The sequence below is a fragment of the Sciurus carolinensis genome, chromosome 14, assembly GCF_902686445.1.
Source record: "Sciurus carolinensis chromosome 14, mSciCar1.2, whole genome shotgun sequence".
Lineage (NCBI taxonomy): Eukaryota > Metazoa > Chordata > Mammalia > Rodentia > Sciuridae > Sciurus > Sciurus carolinensis.
This window is the reverse complement of record NC_062226.1, coordinates 5,277,334-5,299,131: the sequence shown is the minus strand read 5'-3', so window position 1 is coordinate 5,299,131 and position 21,798 is coordinate 5,277,334. Positions and strand designations below refer to the sequence as shown.

Here is a 21,798-nt window from a genome sequence, read left to right as displayed (position 1 = left end):
CGAGTCCTAGTCTTTACTGTCGGGGAGAGGAGCACCCCCACTCTGGAAGTGGTGAGCTCCGAGGTAGGATGTCAGTGCAGCCTGCCAGGGCTGACTGTCTCTTTCCTTCAGGTGGTTCACTAGCGACCTGCCCTCATTCTCTTGTGGCCGAAAGGCTCCTAAGTCCCTCTGTGAAGTGTTAGTTGGTTGTGGGTCCTGACTTGATACGGGGAAGCCTGTCTTTGGGCACTGTGCTGCCATTTGTAGGTTGGCAAACTTATTCTTTCCAGTCAAGAAAAAGTCAGTGTCATTTTCTAGATGCTCTTGACATATGAAACCAGGAAGATTTTCCCTAGACCTCTAGTCAAGTCATAGACTGAGAGCCAGAGAGATGATGACAGCCCCGGATGAGTTCAGCCTTCACTGTGCAGAGCAGGAGCCCAGAGCAGCGCCTTCAGAACCCTCGGGCTTCTCTCCACACCTGGAGCCACCTCTCCTCCATGGCCATCAGCTTCCTGGCAAGAAGGAGGTTTGTGTTAAAGAAGAACTCCCACCAGCTGGGGGTGACAGTGGGTAAAGGACACTGTGAACGCTCTTTGAATTTGTGGTCTGGGCAGAAGAAACTGGAGGGAAAGAAATCAAACAGGCGTAGACCATGTGCCCTCCTTGAGGCTCGTTAATTCACGTGATTCTCTGGCCAGGTGGCTCAGTGTCCACTTACGGAGCCCCCTTTCAGTTCTAGGAGGTGCCACTTCCAGGGAAGATCCGTATAGTGCCCATGGAAGGAAAATACTATTTTTGTTTTCAACAATTTTCAAAATGGCGAAATGCAAATATGCAGTTTGTGACTTAGCCTTTTGGCAAGTCTGTAGATGAGGTGCATTCTTGTTTTGTTCATTACCACGTGCTGCTCAGAGCTTTTGGCATCTTGCAGTAAACACCAGCTCTCCAACTCCCTCCCTGCCCCTGGCCGCCACCATTCTGCTTTCTGTCTCTATGATTGTGTCTTTGTACTTCACATCAGTGGGATTATTTAGTATTTGTCTATTTGAGACTGGCTGACTTCAGTTAGCCTCAAGGTTCTTCCATGTGGAGCATATATCAGAATTTCTTTCCAAGGCTGGAGTGGCAAGAAGGAAGGGACTTAGACTTCTGTCATTATTTTCTAAATTCCCAATAGCTTTTTTTGTCCTTCATGTCCTGCAGTACTGTCGCTGTTTGTGTTTGACTTTTTGTGGTGACACATTTAAGTTCCTTTCTCATTTCTTTTTATATATGTTGCACAGCTATTTCCTTTATGGTTTTCATGGTGGTAGGTTTGTTCTTCAGAGTTCATGTGTTGGAAACTTGATCCGTAATGTTAGTGTTGGAAGTGTGGCCTAATGGGTGGTGTTTGGGTCATGGGGTCACCGTCCTTATGAATGGATTACTGCCATTCTCTTGGGAGTGGGTTCCTTATAAAAGGACAAATTTGGCACTCTTTTCTGTCCCTTTGTCACATACATTCTCTCTCCCTCTCTCTCTCCCTTTCCCTTTCTTTGTTCTTCCACCATGGATGATGCAACAGGAAGGCTCTTGCCACATGCTGATTCCTTGATCTTGGACTTCCTACCCTCCAGAACTATGAGAAATAAATTTCTTTATAAACTACCTAGTTTCTACTATTCCGTTATAGTAGCACAAAATGGACCAAGACACATGGTGATAGCAAGGTGTGGTGGCATACATGTTACTCTCAGCAACTTGGAAGGCTAAGGCAGGAGGATTGCTTGAGCCCAGGAATTTGAGCCTAGCCTGGGCAACATAGTAAGAACTCATCTCAAAAAACAAAAAACAAAACAAGACACATGGAATCAACATTTAACATCATAATGTTAAAACTCTCTTAATTGAATCTATATCAGCTTTACCTCAATAATATACAAAAGCTCTTGCTTCTTTATCTCTCTCTACTCTTTTTTGTTGTTGATATAAAAAATCATATCTTTGTTCATTGCATGTCCAAAGCATGAACTAATAATTTTTTAAAAATATATTAGTCTCAAATTATGTCGTAATAAAAAAGTTACAAAATGTTGACAACACTTTTTTAGTTACATACATGCTTATCTTTACTGAGATCTTTATTTCTTCATATGATTTCAAATTACTGCTTAGTATCCTTTCAATTCAACCTGCAGAACTCCCTTTAGCATTTCCAGCAGTGCGGGTCTAGTGGTAACAGACTCCCTCAAGTTTTGACTATCTGAAAACATTTCCATTTCTTCCTTACTTTTGAAGAATATTTTTGCCAGACACAAAGTTCTGGTTTGATTGTTTTTTTCTTTAGCACTTTGAATATTTTAGCCCACTGACTTCTGGCCTCCAAGTTTATGATGAGACGTCTACTCGTGATCTCCTGAGAATTCCTTCTAAGTGACAAGTTGTTTCTTCTACTGCTTTTAAGATTTTCTGTTTGTCTTTGGCACTTGATGGTTTGATTAGAGTGTATCTCTGAGGGTCTCTAGTCATCCTAGTTGACATTCATTGAGCTTCTTGGATACTTATATTCATATCTTTCATCAAATTTGGGATGTCTTGGCCATTATTTCTTTAAATATTCCCTTTCTCTCTTCTCCTTCTGGGACTCCTTAATACAAATATTGGTCCATTTGATGGTGTTCTATAGGTCCCTTATGCTCAGGCTCAATAATTTAAGTTCCATTGTCTTACCTGTTAGTTCACTGAATTTATGCACAGTGAAATGTACTCATTTAGACAATGAATACAGTAACCAGCCACCAGACAAGTTATAGAACCACCCCATGACCTCCTTATTTTATAAATTCTTTGGTTGTCAACCCATCCTTCTAACCCTCGCAACTGCTGCTCAGTTCCTGGTGCTTAGAATTTTGCCCATTACAGAATATCATATGAATAATATTATAAAGTACACCATCTTTTGAGCAAGAATGCATTTATAAGTCTTCCTTGTATATAATCAGTGATCCATTCCTCTTCATTGCTGAGTAGTATTCCATTGTATGGATGTACCACTGTATATTTATCCATTCATCCACTGAAGGACATTTGAATTGTTTCCAGGTTTTTTTTATTATGAATAAACCCACTATAAATATTCACATACAAGTTATATGTATCAACATACTTTTCATTATCTTGAAATAAAGAGAGTAGAATTGCTAGGTCATATGATAAGTCTAGTCTTAACTTATAAGAAACTGAACACAGTTCTACAGAGTGAGTATATATTCTCCTTTTGTATTCCCATCAGCAGTTTGTGTCACTTTGCATTCACATCAGTTGTTCACATTCTTGCTAGCACTTGATCATTTTCTCCTACCATGTGATTTGTCTTCATTCTTTTAACAGTGTGTTTAGAAGAGCAGAATTTTAAAATTTTAATGAACTTCAATTTATCAGTTTCCTTTCTTCCTTCCTTCCTGTACTAGGGATTGAAACCAAGGGCACTTTGCCACTGAGCTACAACCCCAATCTTTTTTTATTTTTTATTTTTTAATTTTGAGACAAGATCATGCTAAATTGCCCAGGCTGGTCTCATACTTGTGATCCTCCTACCTCAGCCTCCTGAATCACTGGGATTAGAGGTGTGTGCCATCCCACTTGACTATTTTTCTTAAGTTTCTATAAGTTTTATAGTTTTTTTTTTTTTGACTTCTGAGCTTATAACCCATTTTGCATTAAATTGCATGTTGTACAAAGTATTGATTGAGAGTCATCATTTTGCATATGAATGTCCAATGTCTGAGCACTGTTTGTTCAAAACACTATTATTTTTCCCATTGAATTGTCTTTGTACCTTTGTGGAAAATCAATTCAGCATATATATGTATGTATGTATGTATGTGTCACTTATTTTGCCCTTGATTTCTAAATTCTGAAAGGAAAATGGTAAAACGAAAGATTCTTGGACATTTATGCATTACTGTTTGTCTTAGTCTATTTTGTGATGTTCTAACAAAATACTGCAGACAGGGTAATTTATAATGAACAGAAGGTTATTTTGGCTCATGACTCTGGAATCTAGGAAGTCTAAGGTTGAAGGACCAGCGTCTTGTGAGGGCTTCTTGCTGTATCATCCCAAGGCAAAAGGGAGGTGGTGAGAGAGAAAGCAAGAGATTGGCCGAATAGCCTCCTGCCCTTTTCTCCTGGATATTAATCCATCTGTGACGGTGGAGCCCCAGGACCACAACACCTCCTCCTCCCCACATGGTTGCATTTGGGGTTAAGTTTCTAACACAAGCATTTTGGGGCATACTTTGAAGTCATAGCATTGGTTTTCCCCCAGGAAGACTTTCTTGACATCTTCAGGTAGAAGTAACCTCTTTTTCTGGCCCATGATCACACACGTATGCTTGAGTTTTTCCCACCTTTGTCATTCTCTCAGTGTCTGCTTTTCCTCTCCCCTGGCCTCTCTCAAGACTGCATACCCCCGGAGGCCAGGAAGCTTGTCTCCTTCTCTTCCCATCTCCATTCCCAAGTCCAAGATGACAGGCCAAGAATTTCATACACTACCCCAGCAAAGGACTCTGTGTGAAGAAAAAGACCCACTTTTCTTTTCTTGTTTTTTTGGTTTAAAGTTTTGCAGTACTGGGGACAGAACCCAAAGGTGCTTTACCACTGAGCCATACCCTCAGCCTTTTTTAGTTTTCATTTTGAGACAGAGTCTTGCTAAGTTGCCCAGGCTAGCCTCAAACTTAGGATCCTCCTGCCTCAGCCTCCTGAGTTGCTGGGATGACGGGCATGCGCCACTGTACCCAGCTCCTCTTTTCTTTACTCTGGAACTATTTCTGATTCGACTTTGGTGTGATTTCTCTTGTCCAGACATTCCTGGTATGAACATGTTACACTGTACAATGCATGTTTTAGGCATTGGGTGCTCTCAGCTTCTGCTGCTTTGTGGGGATAAGAGTCATTCCCTTCTACTCTCCCTGAGTTGTTTTGGAGATCAAATGAGAAAATAGAAAGGAGAAGGCTGGACAATATTGAGAACTCTCCACTGGTTGCTTTTTATAATTCCTTTGTTTATTGTATCCTTATGATTCATGAAATATTTATTGTTTATAATATGGATATTTGATTGCTTTTCCTTCTCAGCATTTTGGAAGCATAATCTTTACCACCTAGACACTTTCCTACAATAGATCTTTAATATTCTAGATGTTTTGCTCCCCAACTAATTCCCCATGACACTTGGTTTCCCCTAGAGAGTTAACAGTTGGGACTGTTCTGTTCAAGAGGTGAGTGTGTTTGGAACTCTCAAAGTGGCATCCCTCTGTGCCTTTGTGACAGCTGAGGTTGAAGAGCTGCAGGGCCTGCGGGAGTATCCACATGCTTCCTATGCATGAGGGGTGTTTTGTGCATTTCAGCCTCATCAGTGCCAGATGCCTGGCTTTCTCGGGTATCTTTTGTGTGTGTGTGTGTGTGTGTGTGTGTGTGTGTGTGTGTGGTACTGGGGATTGAACCCAGGGCCTCATGTATGCCAGGCAAGTGCCCTACACAGGCCTACATCCCAGCCCTTTTTTAAAATCTCATTTTGAGACAGGATCTCACTGAGTTGCCAAGGCTGGCCTTAAATTTGTGATCCTCCCACCTCAGCCTCAGGATAGCTGGAATCACAGGCACGTGCACGTCACCCAGCCACAGAGTCTTTCCTGTAACCAGCCTGAGGTCTCTTTCTCCTCTGGCTCTAGATCATCTCATTTACATCTAGCCGTCCCTTACACACACTCCCTAGTAGAGATCCTGTTGTGCTGGGTGTTGGGAGAGGTATCAGAGTTGATTGGAATAGTTTCATGTTGATTTCCCCCCAAAATGGAACATGGCTCTTGTCAGAACGTTTCTAAATAAACCAAGTATCAGCAGCACACATGGCCTGGTCTTTCATCTTCACACCAAGGGATTGAGCAGGTGCACTTAGTGCATCTCTAATCTTTTGTCTTGTCTTTTGTCCTACGTCAATTATAAAATGGTACAAAATCATAGTACACATTGCTTTTTTCCCCTTTTTTATTAGCAGTTTTACTAATGTCTAATTTGCATGCCAGAAAAGTTACCATTTTAGTGTGTAATGCGGTGACCTCTAGTAAGTGTGTAGAGGGTGTACCACAACCAAAATCCAGCTTCAGAGCATCCCCATCGTCCTGCCCCTTGGCAGTCAGTCCTGCTCCCGTCCTCAGCCCCAGGCAACACGAATGTTCTTTCTGTCTGTGGAGTTGTCTTCTGTGCATTATGTGTGAATGGAGTTTTATGCAGTATGTGGTCTTCAGTGACTGGTTTTTTCCCTCAGTATGTTTCTGAGGTCTCTCTGTATTTATTGTAGCATGTATAGTGCCTTGTTCCTTTTTATTGTTGAATATTATTCCATTGTTCAGACATGCATTTATTTATTCACCAGTTGATGGGCATTTGGATTGTTTCTAGTTTGGGACCATTATGAATGATGCTGTGTGAGCATTTATGTACGTCTTCATGTGGATATATATTTTCATTTTTCCTGGTTTGATTCTTAGGAATAGAATTGTGGGTGTTACATTAAGCTTTATGTTTAACTTTTTAAGAAAGTACATATTTCATTGGGTGCAGTGGTACATACCTGAAATACCAGGTACTCAGGCGGCTGAGGCAGGAGATTACAAGTTCAAGGCCAGCCTGGGCAACTTAGGGAGACCCTGTCTCAAAATTAAAAATAAAAAGGGCTGAGGGTGCAGCTCAGTGGTGAAGCACCTCTGGGTTCAATCCCCAGTACCACAAAAAGAAAAAAAAAAATGTGTTACTTCTCAAAGTGACTATACATTCCCACCAGCAAGGTATGGGCATTCCTATTTCTTTACATTTTTGTTGACACTTGGTTTTATCTGTTGTTCTCCTTATTGCCATTGGAGTAGATATGAAGTTGTATCTCATGATTGTAGTTTCCACTCTTTCCCCACTCCCTTTTCTTTCCCTTCCTTCCTTTTGGCAATACTGGAGACTGAACCTGGGGCCTCTGGTTTCCATTTTTCTCTCTTTTTTTCCCCCCTTTTCTCTTTCTTTTTAATTTAAATAGAAATTATTTTACTTAGACTGTGCTAATTGACAGATAAGTCCATTTTCATTACATATCATCCTTTTTGGATCTAATTTAACATTATAAAAACTAAGCACCCACATTTTAACAAACAACACTTATGCAGTTATCATCTGTGTGTTTATTTATTTATTTTTTTAGTTGTTGATGAACCTTTATTTTTTCCATTTCTTTATCTGTGGTGCTGAGAATTGAACCCAGTGCCTCACACATGCAAGGCAAGTGCTCTACCACTGAGCCACAACTCCAGCCCCTTCTGTGTATGTTTAAATGATTGAAAGGGTAATATCACAGGACAAACGTCATTTTTCTATTTATTGATGCCTCTTTTATTGGCACATTATAATCATACATGATAGTGGGATTTATTGTGACATATTTGTACATGCACATGACAATTTAGTCAATCTTGTTCCTCTCCTTTCTCTCCCCTCCTCCCTCCTTCTGGTCCCCTTCCTTTTTAGCTTGCATTTCTTGAATGTCCATGCTGAACATATCTTCCTATGCTATTTAGCCATTTATATTGCTTCTTTCATTACATATCAATTCAGATCTTTTGCCTATTTTTAAATTGGTTTTTGCACTGTCTTATTAATTAGTAAGCATTCTCTATATTTTCGATAGAAGTTCTTTACAGGCATATGAAGAACACATGGATTTTTATCTTCTTTACAGCAATACCAGTTTATGGAAAGAAGGAACAGTTAGTAGTAATGGTTGTTGATAGTACATGAGTGTTTGTTAGGTGCTAGACACTGCTAAGGATTATTTAGACTAGTTTCTCATTTTCTAAAAGTGATGGGACTGTTTCAAGAACTGCAGTTATCAGTTTTTACTAGAGGTAGGAAATAAACTCGATTTGGAGAATTCTTAGATTTATGTGAATTAGAACTGGTTTTTTACTGTTATTACCATAAGGAGTAAATAGTTGTCATAATAGACCCCAAATGCCAGTGATTTGAGCATACTTAGGTACTTACTTCTCTCTCCTGTACCAGACTGGCATTAGCAGTCCCAAATGGGTTCAGTTACTCCACAGGTCAGATACCTTCTGTCCATTCACTCTTTTAAGACTTCAACCTCTGGATCCAAAATGGCCATTCTGACTGTCATGCCCCTTGTAGGCAGGGGACACGCAAAGAGGACAGGGAGCACATGCTCTTTCCTTTTATGAAGCTGGCCAGAATTATATACATCACTTCTGATCACATGCAGATGGCAAGAACTTAGTCCCCTGGAAATGCCTCACTGCGAGAGAGGCTGGGCACTGTAGTCTTTATTCTGGGATGATGTGTTCATTGAAAACCCAAGGGTAAGACCAAAATCTTGGGGCTGAAGGCAAGATCTAGGGGGCTTATGGAGCAGGATGTTGGTAAGAATTTATTGTAGAGCACAGCAACGTTGGCATAATGAGGGCTTTGAGCAGAGGTTTAAAAAAAGATAAAGCTTGGAGATAGGGAGTCTCAGGCCATTTGCCATTGCGTTGGAGGAAATTGTTCAAATCTTGGAGGATTCTGGGGTCAAAGTTCACAAGTTCGGAATTCAGGCCATTGAGTAGGTTGCCTAATTTAGACTATGACCAGATTGGAGGAACCCTGTGTGTTGGGTGAGCAATAAGGCAACCTAAGGGGGGAGTCCTGTGGAATGGACGGGGTGGCTCCCATGTTGAAGAGGTTTGCCAGGGCAGGGATGGGTCAAGGCATCCCCCCAGATATTCTTCAATCACCAGACAGGTCCACTGTAGAACGAGATAACGTCTTCTTTCCAATCTCAGTAGTGGGGGACCCCAGGGTTCGGTGGGCCAAAAGGTGAGGAGGGTCTCAGGCAGGACACCTCTGTAAGAGACCAGAAGGGGCCTTACCTCTCCAAGCCATGAGGCAGAAATGGCAGAAGGTGTCCTCTGATCCCGAGGTCTCAGGGAGAGAGAAACGCAGGTTTGTTGGAATGGGAAGGAGTAAAAAGAACCCTTAGAACATTCCATTTCCCAGTCAGGGAACCAAATGAAAGCACATGAAAGAGAATACAAAAAGAAAAGAAAACGGAGGCAGGCCTCATGGACCAGCCATGTTTATTCAGCTCTGAGGGGCACATCTAGGGGGCAAGATGGTGGCGGGCCACCACAAGGATCTGACTTTTATATGGCCTTGGCAGAGCCAGGTCAAGGGAGGAGCTGGTTACTTTTGGCCAGCAGGGCCAGGTAATGGGAGGAGTTTAGGATGGGGCCGGAGGACAGGTAGGTAACCGTATCCTTCATATTCTATTCTCTCGAGAGATTTCAGGGTTTTGGCCCAGGAGACAATGAGTCTGAGAATCCCACTGGCTGCCACCTGTAAGCTGGGGACCCAGCAGTGCAGGTCCTAGTACAATGAGGAGGCCTAAGAGCCCAGGGCAGTGGCGTGGATTCCAGGGAGTCTAAAGGGCTGATAAAGAGTCAGAGGGGATGCTTATCCAGCTCAAGCAGCCAGCCTTCCTTCCTCAGCCTTTCTTTGTGTCCACCCCTAAAGGAAGTGATGAGGCCTGTGGACACTGCAGGACAGCCCACCCCTGCAAATGCTGGTCCCTTCTAGCAGCACCCTCATAGACCACCCAGAACTAAGGCTAAGCAGCAATCTAGCCATCAGGCAAGCCAGTTGATACTTACAGTGCACCATCACACTGGGGTATGTGAAAGAACTTCGAGGTTAGGTCTGCTTTGGGAGTTGCTATAGAGTGCAGAGCTTCTATAGCAGTGGCAGGAGGGGTGGCAAACCAGAGGACAGCTCCTGCTCCGGTGGCTCTGCACCAAAACTCTGGTCTGTACTTTCCTTCTCAAGGGGCCACACGACCCCTGACCTGGCCTTCCACCTGCCCTCAGCACAGGGCCTCTGGACAAACAGTCTCTCCACAGCCAACGGAATGTAGCCTTTCTTTCCCAGGTCATAGCGTAGTTCTGGATGGATATGCAGAATCTGTTGCTTTAAGGAGGCAAAAACCGCAATGCTGTTGCCGTGGCTTCTCTGAGGACAGAAGTGATTTCTAACAAGTGCAGGAAGGAAACCTTCTGATTTCATTTGTTTTGTGTGTGTTTAAAACTTCAACAACAAAATAAATTGGTGCCCAATATTTTGAAGAAACAGACATGAACTCTTCTTTAGTGTTTTGTTTCTAGGGTTCCAAGCTTTGGTAAATAATTACCAAGAACTTTGCTTTCCCCAGGGCAACCACAGGCCACTGAGAGGGTCCTGATACTAAGGCATGCAGGACTGAACAGCCCAGCTCATTGCCCAGAGATAACTTGGATAAACATGGACTCCTCTGCGCCTCGGAGTCCCTGCTGGGTTTCACACTGCGGGGAGGGTTAGCCGGCTTGTTTTCTTTCCTTCTAGCCTTCTCTCTACACTCCCCTCCAGCTGCCTCTTCCCCACCCCCAAAGGTAATGTGATCTCCCAGGCCTGGTCTGCTGCTCTGCAGATTCTTTTAGTCTTAGAGAAAGGGAGGAAAAAAGATTTAACTGTTGGTGTACCAGTTCCAAAGTTAAGAAAGTTTAGAAAGCCAAGCTCAGTGCAGATGTTTGAAAACCAAAAGAGATTGCATGTTAATAACCAGTGTGTGGGCGTTTCCTTTTTATCAATTGTTTCTACTTAGTGTGCTCCAGTTCATCTTATTAGAAGTCTTATTGTGCAGATAATAATTTAAAGCCTGTAGGTTTTTCAGACCATTGCTGTTTTTGATTGCAACAAAGTTATAATGTAGCTATTTTTGATTTTATGGAAATCTTAATCTTCACTCAGTATTCAGATTAGAAGCAAACAAAAAGAACTTTCAGTGATTTAAAAGAACATCATTTGGCACTTACTGCAAAAGTTAAGTATCGTAAAGGGACACAGACATATCATGAAAGCATATAAAATCTCTAAGTTGAATTCAGCACTTAGAGTTTAATAAGAATATTCCAAACTATTTTCTTTTAATAATATTTATTTATAATTAAACTTGAAAGTGCAGTATTGTAGTGGATTTAAGAAACCAGTATTTGGTTGTTCATTTCTTTCTTTCGTTTTTTTTTGGAACTGGGGATGGAACCCAGACTATGTAGCACAGCCCTGGCTGTTTATTTCTTGACCATCCTCAGAATAAAGATTTGAGACCTGTAGTTTACAGTTTTTAGTTTTTCAGCCTGGTATCCTAAAACTTGTCTGTCAATCCTGAATTCTAGGTGCATGGTAGATATCATGTACTGTGAATTTGGAGATCAGGATTCTTAACCTGATTCTCCCATTAACTTACTGTGTGCCCTAGTACAAGTTATTTAATCTCTCTGTGCCACAGTGTGTCAACTCTAAGAGGGACCAAATGAGTCTGATTAAGAAAGATTAAAGGCAGGCACCTTGCATTTATCTCCATTGTCTCCCTCAGCCCCACTGAAATAGCAACAAAAGATTTTTAAAAAATGAATATGCATAAAGACAAAGGGAACTGAAGAGACTGAACTGGAACAGAAAGCTCAACAGGTTTTTGGAAAAGGGAAGGTAGCCAAAAGAGCGGGGAGTTATCAGTACTGAGGATGCCAAAGACTAACTTTTTCTGAAAGAGCCCTTGATAAAAAGTGAGCCAGTATGCTATAGGGACCTGAGGAAAGCTCACAGATTAGAGGTGTTGGTACCAAAGCAGGTGAGGCCTGTAGCTGAGCCATGGAAATGAGTGGGAAGTCTGTATAGGCACCATTGCTTCCTTCAAGCTGCTCTCCAACCCTGTGCAGCCTCCCTACACCTCTCCAGACTAGGGCAGTGTTCTCTTAAGGCTCTGGACACAGGGACCTCACCTCCAGCATGGGTCCTCGTCAAGCCATTAGTTGAAAATAATGGGCTGGGCAAGAGGGGATTTGTTTGTTTTTAATTCCCTACACTGTGAAGTGAGATTCTCAGCCCCTCTTCTAGGGCCTGCTAGCCAGAGACCTAACAAAGATAAGGTTGAAATATTATTTTCTAGGGAGAAAAAAAAAATGATTACCCTAGAGAAAAGCCCTTACAGATACCAACTTTTGGGAATTCTCTTGATTAAAAGGTTAGTTCACCATTTCCATCTCCTTTCATCAGGGTGTGCCAGGCATCGTGCCCCCTCCACGGATACAGTACTTGCACTTGTTTTCAGTTCCTCAGCCTGAGTGTCCAGTCACTACATATGAGCGAGGGACTAAAACACAGCTGCCAGCAGAATACAAAAAGACTCACTGCAAGCCATATTATCGTGAAACATGAGGACACTGAGCATCTTACAAGATCCTAAAACCTTCCAAAGAGAGAGCAAGCCAGTGTAAAGGATAAGGAATCTGAAGGGGATTGTATTTCTAAACAACAGTACTGGAAACTGGAAAATAGTAGAGAAATGCCTTCAAAATTTAGACTGGAAAATTATTTTCAACCTAGGATTCTATACCCAGCCAAACTGTCAAGGTCTTTAAGACAGGTACTTTTGAGACATGTACTCCCACCTATCCCATAGGAACTACTGTATGAGGGTGATATTAGCTTCATAGAATGAGTTTGGTAGGGTGCCCTCCTTTTCTATTTCCTGGAATACTTTGAGAAGTATTGGAATGAGTTCTTTGAAGGTCTTGTAGAACTTGGCTGAGAATCCCTCTGGTAGGAACTACTGTAGAATGATGAATTCTAGCAAATGAGGAAGTCAGGCAGTAAATAGAATTGAGAATATTTGGAAAAAAATACCAATAATCAAGTGAAAAATAAAATTGAGGCAATTAATATCTCCAGGATAAACAAAGTTGTGTAGCAAACTTACATAGTATATTGTTGACTGAGCAGTGAACAATATTTATATTGTCATAGTAATATAAACATTGACTATTGGTTTAACCAGAAGTTGCAATTTTAGTTTTGGGAGGTTGGGGATTATGCTAGTATAATGCCTTTATAATAAGTTGTAGATGATGTATAAAGCTAGTGAATCCAGAAACAGCAAGAAGTGGATGTTAGAAATGTAAGGAGACTGAAGGAATAGACATTGGAGTGGGACTGCTGGTTTTGGTTGCAAGACTTTTCCAAGACTATTTTTAGTCTTTTTTTTTAATAAGACTATTAGAAAGCTTTTAGTAGTCTTTGATTTTTAACCACATGTGTATATTACTTTGATATAAAATAAAAATTAGTAAAAATTAATATGGGCATACTAATATTAGTTTTCTCCCATCTGGAAAATAATTATTTAACAGCTATGTTTTGACTCAATCATATGCCATCTTAGTATAATGAGATTTTCTAGAAAGTGGTTTCACTCTAAGGCAAGTCCTATTTGACCCCAACTGAGAATTGTAGCCTTGGAACCCCCCCAGGGGACCAGAAGAGTCAGGGTCAGCTGCAGGGCAGTCATCAGTGCAGCCTCCACACTGTATCCTGGGCCTAGAAGAAGCCCCAGGAAAGATGTGGGGGTGTGGGCTGGTGTTTTGCCACAAAGCCGCTGTTGCAAACCTCAGCTTTAGACTGAAAGGTGGTGCTCAGTGGTATCTGAACCTGGGTAGCCACTCTACTGTGTAGCAAGTGTTTCTTTCCCTTCAGAAAACAAATGGATTTCCTCGTCCCTTGGAAAACCTCCAGACTCTGTTTTCATTCCCCCAGAGTGTGCTTTTTGGAGTCATTTTCACTTATTTTATTTAATTTTGTTAATTTGAGTTCTTGGTCCTAGGTGCTCAGGCAGGAACAGACCACCACCTGCTGGGGTAAGGGTCTTCTTTTGGCAGTAGCAAAGCCACAGTTCATTGAGCACTTCTCTTCATGGGACACTTCCATACATTATTTCTAATCTTCAAAATTGAGTGTGGGGGGAACCAGTGAGATGGCTACACTTAGGATCACCTCCAATATTGCAGATGAGAAAATAGAGGCTCTGGGCCATACGAGCTGCTATGGTGGGTGGCAGATATGGGCTCAGAATGTGGCTTGTACGATGCCATAGCTCATTCCATCTCCATTGGACTGCTTCCCATTGGAGTCACAGGCCTTGGTGACATGTGACTCATGACTAACAAATAGTGCTGAAAACTGAAAAAGTATGAGAATTAAAGGGATGCATATGTGTTCTTACACAGTGGCAAAAATGGATATGGTTGATATAATCTTTTAAGCTATCTTGTCTTTTAGTCAGATCCACACAGAACCCACAGAGTGGAGAACCTGAGGCTTTGCAGAGTCAGAGGTGGTGGACTTTGTTGGCCTGTGCACATGAAATCACATGCGTGTGTTTTAGTACCTGTACTATTCTCACCAAGCTACTGGCCAGGCTGGGAACAGTAAAGGGGTCAGTGAAGCCTGGGATCCTGTGGTCATGGGGTCCCATCCAGGCCTCATATCAGATTTGCCCATCTCCCTCCCACTCCCGCCCCAGTCTTATTGCTGAGTAGAGCTTCTGTATTCTGCATCCCGCCTCCTTCCCACAATGTGCTGTGGTGGGCATGTGCCCCTTACCTTTTTCATTTTAAGAGCGCTGAACTCCAGATTTTTAAAAATTCAATCTCCTAATCTCTTCAGAGAAAAGTCCTCTTTTGACAACTTGTTCTAAAGTTACACATTTCTTAAATTCAGAAATTGCTTTCAAATGAATAAATTTCAGAAATATCCATTTCTGTTTGCCCTGTTACCAGTGAAAACAAGGAGCAGCACTGCCCTCTTCCAAACCAGTTTCCTACCTCACATACATGTGTCATCATCCGGCCAGCTTAAAGCAGTCCACATACTCTGACATTGCGGCCTAGGGATCATAGGTCTGCATTTAAGCAGCTCAGGTTGGTCACAACAGGTTGTCCTTGCACCACACTTCAGAAACAGTGATCAGATCACAGGTTTTAATGTAACTAAGGATTTTTATTTTTTCTTAATATTTTTTTACAGTATTTTTAATCCCCTGAATTATTTTTCCTTTTTTTTTTTTTTGGTACCAGGATTGAACCCAGGGCCGCTTAACTGAGCCGCATCCCCAGCCCCTTTTATATTTTATTTTGAGACAGAGTTTTGCTAAGTTGCTCAGGGCCTCCGTAAGTTACTGAGGTGGTCTTTGAACTCGGCAGTCCTCATGCCACAGCCTCCCAAGCTGCTGGGATTTTAGGTCTGTGCCACCATACCTGGCTAAATTATTTTCTTTTAAGACATATTTTCCCAGCATTACTGATTTTGATTTCATCCTCTGGACCTGTTCATATTATTCATCTTTCACTTAAATTGGAAATTTTTTGCCATTCTGTAAAGTTCAGGATTTCTCTGCCTTTCTACCGCCTAAGCATGTGAACTTCCCCTCCTGCTCCCTTCCCTCAGTTTCTTTACCTGTGAAATGGAATTAAACTATACATAATTAATAGGTTTGCTGTGAGGCTTATGAGGGTCTGGCTCATATTAGGCACAAATTAAGTTTGTTCCTTTCCCAAACAACTAAATTGCAACATCACATCACAAATTAGCTCAGTCTTTTTAATTTCTTCCTTTCTTTGTTTTTTTCCTTTTCATTCTTTTATCTTTTTAAGTTAATGGCTTTTAGGTGTGGGGTTGCAGAGAAATCCTTCTTGGGCCTTTCTTCCCTCTAGTAAGATGATTGCGACATTCCTTTGTTCGCCTGTCCACAGTGCTTTTTGTAACTTACAAGTTAGCTTCAAAAGCAGCCAAAGTGGGATCTGGAAAGAATTGTCCTGGTTTGATATGGTAGTATGCAGTTTGGCAGTATCTTCAGTATTCATTGCCACTAATTCAGAGTATTTGCCAGATCTGTATACATAGTTTTACATAGAAACTGTAAAAGATCTGGACACAGTTTATTAGCATTACTCATTTCTAAGAGGATTTAAGAGGATAAGATCATTTTAGACTCAAGAACAGGATATTAGTAATAGTCATTAGCTTTAAAAATAAGCTTATATCCCAATATAAAGTCCAGCACATGCAAATAAATGTCTGGGACTGTAATAATGGATAGAATTCAAAAACATGGTTAGAATTTTAAAAATGCCTATTAATATGTAATTCTTGGCATTAAGCTGCCAAGTGAATATAGCTCTTTAGTCTGAAATGCTGTATAATGACAGACTTTATCATAGTGTGACCCCAAGACCCTTGAGCTTTCCAAAACAACAGATATTATATTTCTTAGCCTGTTTGTATTGGAGGCACCCTTTTGAATGTTATTTTTGGCTTTACATGTGGAGGTTGAAATGTTCAAGACAACGCTAAACTTAAGTTGGCAGTCACTACCCACAGGCTTGTTAGCAGGACACTGTCTTCCGACCTCTAGAAAGCATCCAGTCACTGTACTTGTCACCCAGTGGCCCTGCAGTCCTGGGTCTCCAGGAGTTGGGAACAGCGTACCAACAGTGCCTTCTTGGGTGCTTCCGAGGTCTGATCTGGTAGCAGACACTAGCAGTAGATCCACTCTGCGTAGTACAAATACTTTCATCCATGGATTTTGCTTTGGCAGGACCCTGCTGAAAAGTCAGTGACTCCCTTGATGAGAACCCCTGTGACATATACCAGTATGTCCCTTCAGTCCACCCAGTCTTGAACTCTTAGGTGAGGATCTTGCTTCTTAGCCATTCCTAGTGTTCATCATTGCAGGATAGGTTAACAAGTAGCCAGGGTCTCTTAACCAAAGCTTTCTCTAAAGTCTATAATGACAACCTTAGTTACCTGATCAAAGATATAGATATCCCAGTGCTTTGATCCAGTTGAAAGACAGATTCTTGGTGGGAATGGGGCAACCTGATCCATTGGTCAGGAGCCTGATCCTTGTAGCCAGGCAGACCAACAGTTGGGTTGAGTCCATCTCTGCCTGTTTTCCAGCAGTGGGACCTTGGACAAGGTGCAACCTCCCTAGAATTCGTTTTTTTTTTTGTTTTGTTTTGTTTTGTTTTTTTGGTGTTTTGTTTTCACATGAAAAAGCAGGATAATGATTTGATCTTCCTCACAGGGTCATGGTGCAAAAGCAGTTCAGTAATGTACATAATATGCTTCTTTCATAAGGGGCTGGCAAGTGGTAAGATCTCGGTACATCAGGTCTTACTGTTCATGTGCTGTAAGATGTGAATTAAATTTTTCTCCCAGTTACAATATAGATATCAGACAATAGTAAGTAAATGTATTTTCCTGTTGTTATTGGAACTTAGTTGAATTTTATTAAATTATTGGCTGTGGTTTGGCTCCTGATTGCTCCCCACTGCTCTAGATTTCTGGGTTTGTGTTCATAACACATTATTGTGATTGTTGCTACTTTGTTACAATATTGCCTGTGATCATTCCTAACTAGAGTTATAAAAATTTTGAGCCATCATAACAATGAAATGGATTTTAAACAGTGGTATTCCCTGGCACCCCTAAAGACGCGGGGAAGTTACCTGTTGAAGAAAGTGAGGCAAAGAAGAGATGCAGGCCCTCCTTTGAAGAAGAATGTTCATGGAGGAGACTAATTTCCCTTCGCTTGGAACCACATCTGTTTGCAGCCATCTCTGTGTTTGGATGGTTGGTTTGAGCCCTGTGTCCCATATTTTGTGTGGTTGTCTTGTGGGTTGCAGCTCTCTGTTCATTACTGTGTTGGCCTTAATCACAGTATGCTCCCTGAATGTACATGAGACTAGTACTTGTAATTCCAGAGGAATCTGCATTTTCACCAGCATTTTTGGGACATGGGGTTTGCCCCGGCACCGCGCCCGGTGGAACTCGTCAGAAGCGGGGCATCGGGGACCGCTAATGCCACTGAGGAAATGTGCGAGGCTTCCAAAGTGGTGCCCGGGAGGGTTGCGCTACCCAGGGCGGGCGTCAGGTGCTGGAGTGGGCTTCCAGCGTCCAGAAAGAACCTCTACAGGCCTTGCGCGGGCTTCCCTGTTGAACCGAAGTGGACCGGGGACAGCCCGGGAAAGCCACGGCGGTTCGGGGCCGGGCAGGGGCGCGGTGCCAGCCGCGTCGAGGGCGGGTGCGGTTAGCAGGCGGGGACCCGCGGCCGGCCGGGCCTGGGGCCGTCGGGTGCGCGCCGCACGGCCAGGAGCGGGTTAAGGCGGCGAGGCGCGGGCGGCGGCCGGCGGGGGCGGGGCGGCCCGGGCCCTTTGTTAACGGGCGCGTCCGGGCCCAGCGGAGACGCGGCCGCGGCCATGGGCGGGCGCGCGGGGCGGCGCTAAGGCGGCCTGGCGGGCCGGGGGCCCCGGGGCCCGCGCCGAGCCGGGAGCGGGGCGCCGCCGCGGGAAAATGTTGGAGATCTGCTTGAAGCTGGTGGGCTGCAAATCCAAGAAGGGGCTCTCCTCGTCCTCCAGCTGCTACCTGGAAGGTGAGCCCGCCGCGGGCCAGGCCTGGGCCGCGCGCTCGCCCCTCCTCGCTTCTTCCCTCCTTTCTCGGGCTGTCCCGGGCGCTGCTGCGGGCTGCAGGCCCGCGGCTTTCCCGCCCCAACCCGGAGGGCCCGGAGCGCGCCAGCCTCGCGGCGTGTCCCCGCGGCCCCACGCGGCGGGCCGTGCCCCGGGAAGTTTGAGAAAGGCCACCGCACAGGCCCTGTCGGCCTTGCGCGCCCACGTCGTGCGTTTCCGCTGCGGTGCACAAAGGCAACGAGGTTCCGCGGTGTGTGGCTACAGAATTCCTAGTGACCTTTCTGCCCGCGCCCACCCCACCCGTCTTTCTGCAGACCTCGAAGAGGTCCTACGAATCGCTTTTCAGCGGGAGAGAGACATGAGGGCACGTAGGCGTCGTGAGTGTGCGCAGCGTAGTGCTGGGGGAGGGGAGGCTCGGGTCCCATCGCCCCTTTCTAAGGCTTGCAGCCGGGGCATTGCGTCTTTGCCGACTCCACCCGCTCCTCTAGCTACTTTTATTACAGTTTTATGATTTTCCTTTACTCTTGTCATCTGCCACAAGATGACAACGGAAGAGAAATGAGTTGAGGCTGATGATGTAGCTTCTCCATGAACGTGAAGTCGATGTGCTCTGAGACGGCTCGTCCTGGCCCGCCGTCTTCAGCAGAAGGGCAGTTGTACCGCAGAGACGTGACGGTACTTGGCTTTTCTGCTGCTTTCATTTAGGACTCGAAATAGGAGTAGAAATGTAAATCTCATTTTGGAACAAGTAGGATTTCTGCTAGAAGGCTTGAAGTTCTAGTGTTTTTTCTTCTGGAAATGGAGGAGAAACAAATGGAGGCCTCGTTAATTTTCTAGCCTACTTCTCTTTGCAACTCTTGCACTGAGGACTGCCTGGCATCACATAGGCAGCCGAAATCATTAATGCCACTGAGGTAGGTGAAGTCTGTTTGCCTTCTTTCCACAAGTTATGAACATTATTCTCCTTCCCTCTCTGCGATTTTTCTGCAATTTCAGGGGTTCCATGCCCCAGAGAAGGACCATCCAGATGAAGTGAGCTCACAAAGTCTAGAATTTGGAGGAAGATGGTTTATTTATCCCTGAAACTTGTCATCTAAGCAGCCAAAATCATCCTCAGTTAGTACATCGCTTATTTTATCCAAGTTGCTCAAAATTCTGAACACATTCTCATTTACATCTGTAACGAGTTAGTGTTAGGCATTATCATCTCCGTTTTGTAGATGGATGTTTGAGGCAGAAATGAATGGACTTTTGTAACTGCAGAGCTGGAGGAAAGTTTTAGGTCACAGCTTTCCTGTGCATTGATTTCTTTTCCTGAGAGTAAACTGAGATTTAGTGCATACCTGACTTTTTAATTATTGCTTTGGGGTAAAAAACCTAAAGTGTCTTATTTAAAATGAATTATAATGCTGTCAATCTCTCCCCCCTTTTTTTGGTTTGTTTTTGTTTTTGTTGTTGTTACTGGGAATTGAACCCAGGGATACTTTACCACTGAGCTACATCCAAAGCTCCTTTTTATTTTTTATTTTGAGACGGGGTCTTGCTAAGTTGCTTAGGGCCTCACTTGTCAAGCTGGCCTCGAACTCGTGATCCTCTATCTCAGCCTCCTCGGTAGCTGGGATTATAGAGTGGACTTATAGGAGTGTGCCACAGTGTCCCTCCTGACTGTAGAATCTTTAAAAAAAAATATATATATGTTCTGGTACAACAGACTGCGCTGGGGATACGGCCTCATTCAGGAAAGTGTCACTCTAGGAATTCTTCCTTCTTATTGAGTTTCCTTTTATTTTGTTGTTATTTAATTAGAGAAAAGAAATGAAATTATTGTTTTATAGTTGAGAGAATTGAACAAACCTCAGTGATTGTTTCTTAAAGACTGGAAGTACTGTTTGTCTCTTGGGAAGAACAGTTGCCAACATCTGGCTAAGTAATCCAAGCTTTCCATTTTTACTGACATTCTAAATCAATCGATGGATGTTTATTGACACCCTCTGAGGGTCTCAGCCATCCTAGGTCATGGGGAAGATTGAATAAGATCAGTGTTTCCACTGTTCTGTGAAAGAAAGTTCAGCCTTAAACACAGTTTGATGTTCATGCTACCTGTTCTCAGATCTAGTGGCCAAAGCAGCAATAGGAAACATGAAGATAGATGGCATTATTAAATGCTCATTCAGTGCTGAGCACTGTCTCTGCACTCCAGGTATATGTGTGTGTCCCATTGCAACCCTGTAACTGGTTCCATTTTACAGATGAGGAAAATGAGACACCATGTCTGTGCCCACAGAGCTAACCAGCGGTAGTTCTGATGTTTGAACTCACTTTCCAGGGGTCCTGCTCTTAGCCACTCTGTGTCCTACTCCCTGTGATCGTTTGTCTTCTGTGGAACCCACTGTGGGTTTTAAAAAGGAATCTTCAGAAATTCTCCAACTAATAATTCCTGAAGTAAGGGCAGTCTCTCTTTTTCTTATAAAAACCTAATGCTAGTAAAATATAGCAAGGTTACATTTAAAACACACACATACACTTTAGAAATTCTAAAAGGTATTTAGTAAAAAATAATTCTCTCTGCTTTCTCATTTCCCTACCCAGAGACAATCACTAAGGTGTTTCTTGTAGCAAACTATGCCTTTTAGAAATAGCTTATGTGTATACAGGCATTTATAAAATTTGAATTTTGCTCTCCAACTTTGTGGAAAAGTGTGTTATAACAGTATCTATTCGCCACCCAAACGTTGAGCTTTAAAATCTTTGGTCCACTTTCAACACTATTTTCTGATTATTACTCCTTCTGGAGATGTGAAAGATAGCATGATCATGATAAGCCTTTTGAATTCGCTTTTTCCGTTTTACTTTATTTGCTCACATGTTGGTGTTTACATCTGTTGCACATGCATATTGTATGTGGACATGATAGTTCTGACCTGAGGCATCCAAAACTGATGGTCTGTGGGGCGAGTCCTTCCTAAACTTGCACTGTGTTTGAAGAGCAGTGGCTGCCGTCAGTGCGCCTGTGGTGCCAGCCCTGCAGCTACCCATTTAGAACTTGGGCTTTGCTCTCTAAATACGCTATCACTTGCTTCCCTTGTTTAGTGACAGAGAAGCTCTGAGGCCCTTTGTCACCTAACAGTCCTTGTGATTTGGGGTTTTGTTAGGATTGTTGTGCTTTTACAATGTGACAGACCTTGGTGCTAAACTCCTTGGACATCCTCATTCATCTGCTGGCAGTGCTCTGGGGATGCCAGGGAAGAGGAGCAAGACGTGCCCTTCATTCTGGGCGCAGTACCCTGGAGTCAGGAGATGCTGTTTCCTCTGACTCCGAGCTTCTGTTTCCTCACTCTGAGACTGAGACCATCTATGCCCAGCCCACCCTGGCGGATTGCTTTGAGGGCCAGTGAGATGATTCATAGAG

General features: G+C 43.2%; 1 protein-coding gene across 2 annotated transcripts in view; it reads left to right on the top strand.

Annotated features, from left to right (window-relative positions):
- The window catches only part of Abl1 (ABL proto-oncogene 1, non-receptor tyrosine kinase), a 130,341-nt gene that overhangs the window by 72,001 nt on the left and 36,542 nt on the right, over positions 1-21,798 (top strand). Inside the window, exon 1 of one of the 2 annotated variants that reach the window (XM_047525857.1) lies at positions 18,164-18,355. The exons of the other annotated variant lie outside the window; for it this stretch is intronic. Coding sequence (XP_047381813.1) covers positions 18,277-18,355 — 79 coding nt within the window. The 5' untranslated portion in view covers positions 18,164-18,276. Of the gene's footprint in view, positions 1-18,163; positions 18,356-21,798 lie in introns of those variants that run through there. 2 annotated transcript variants of the gene reach the window in all.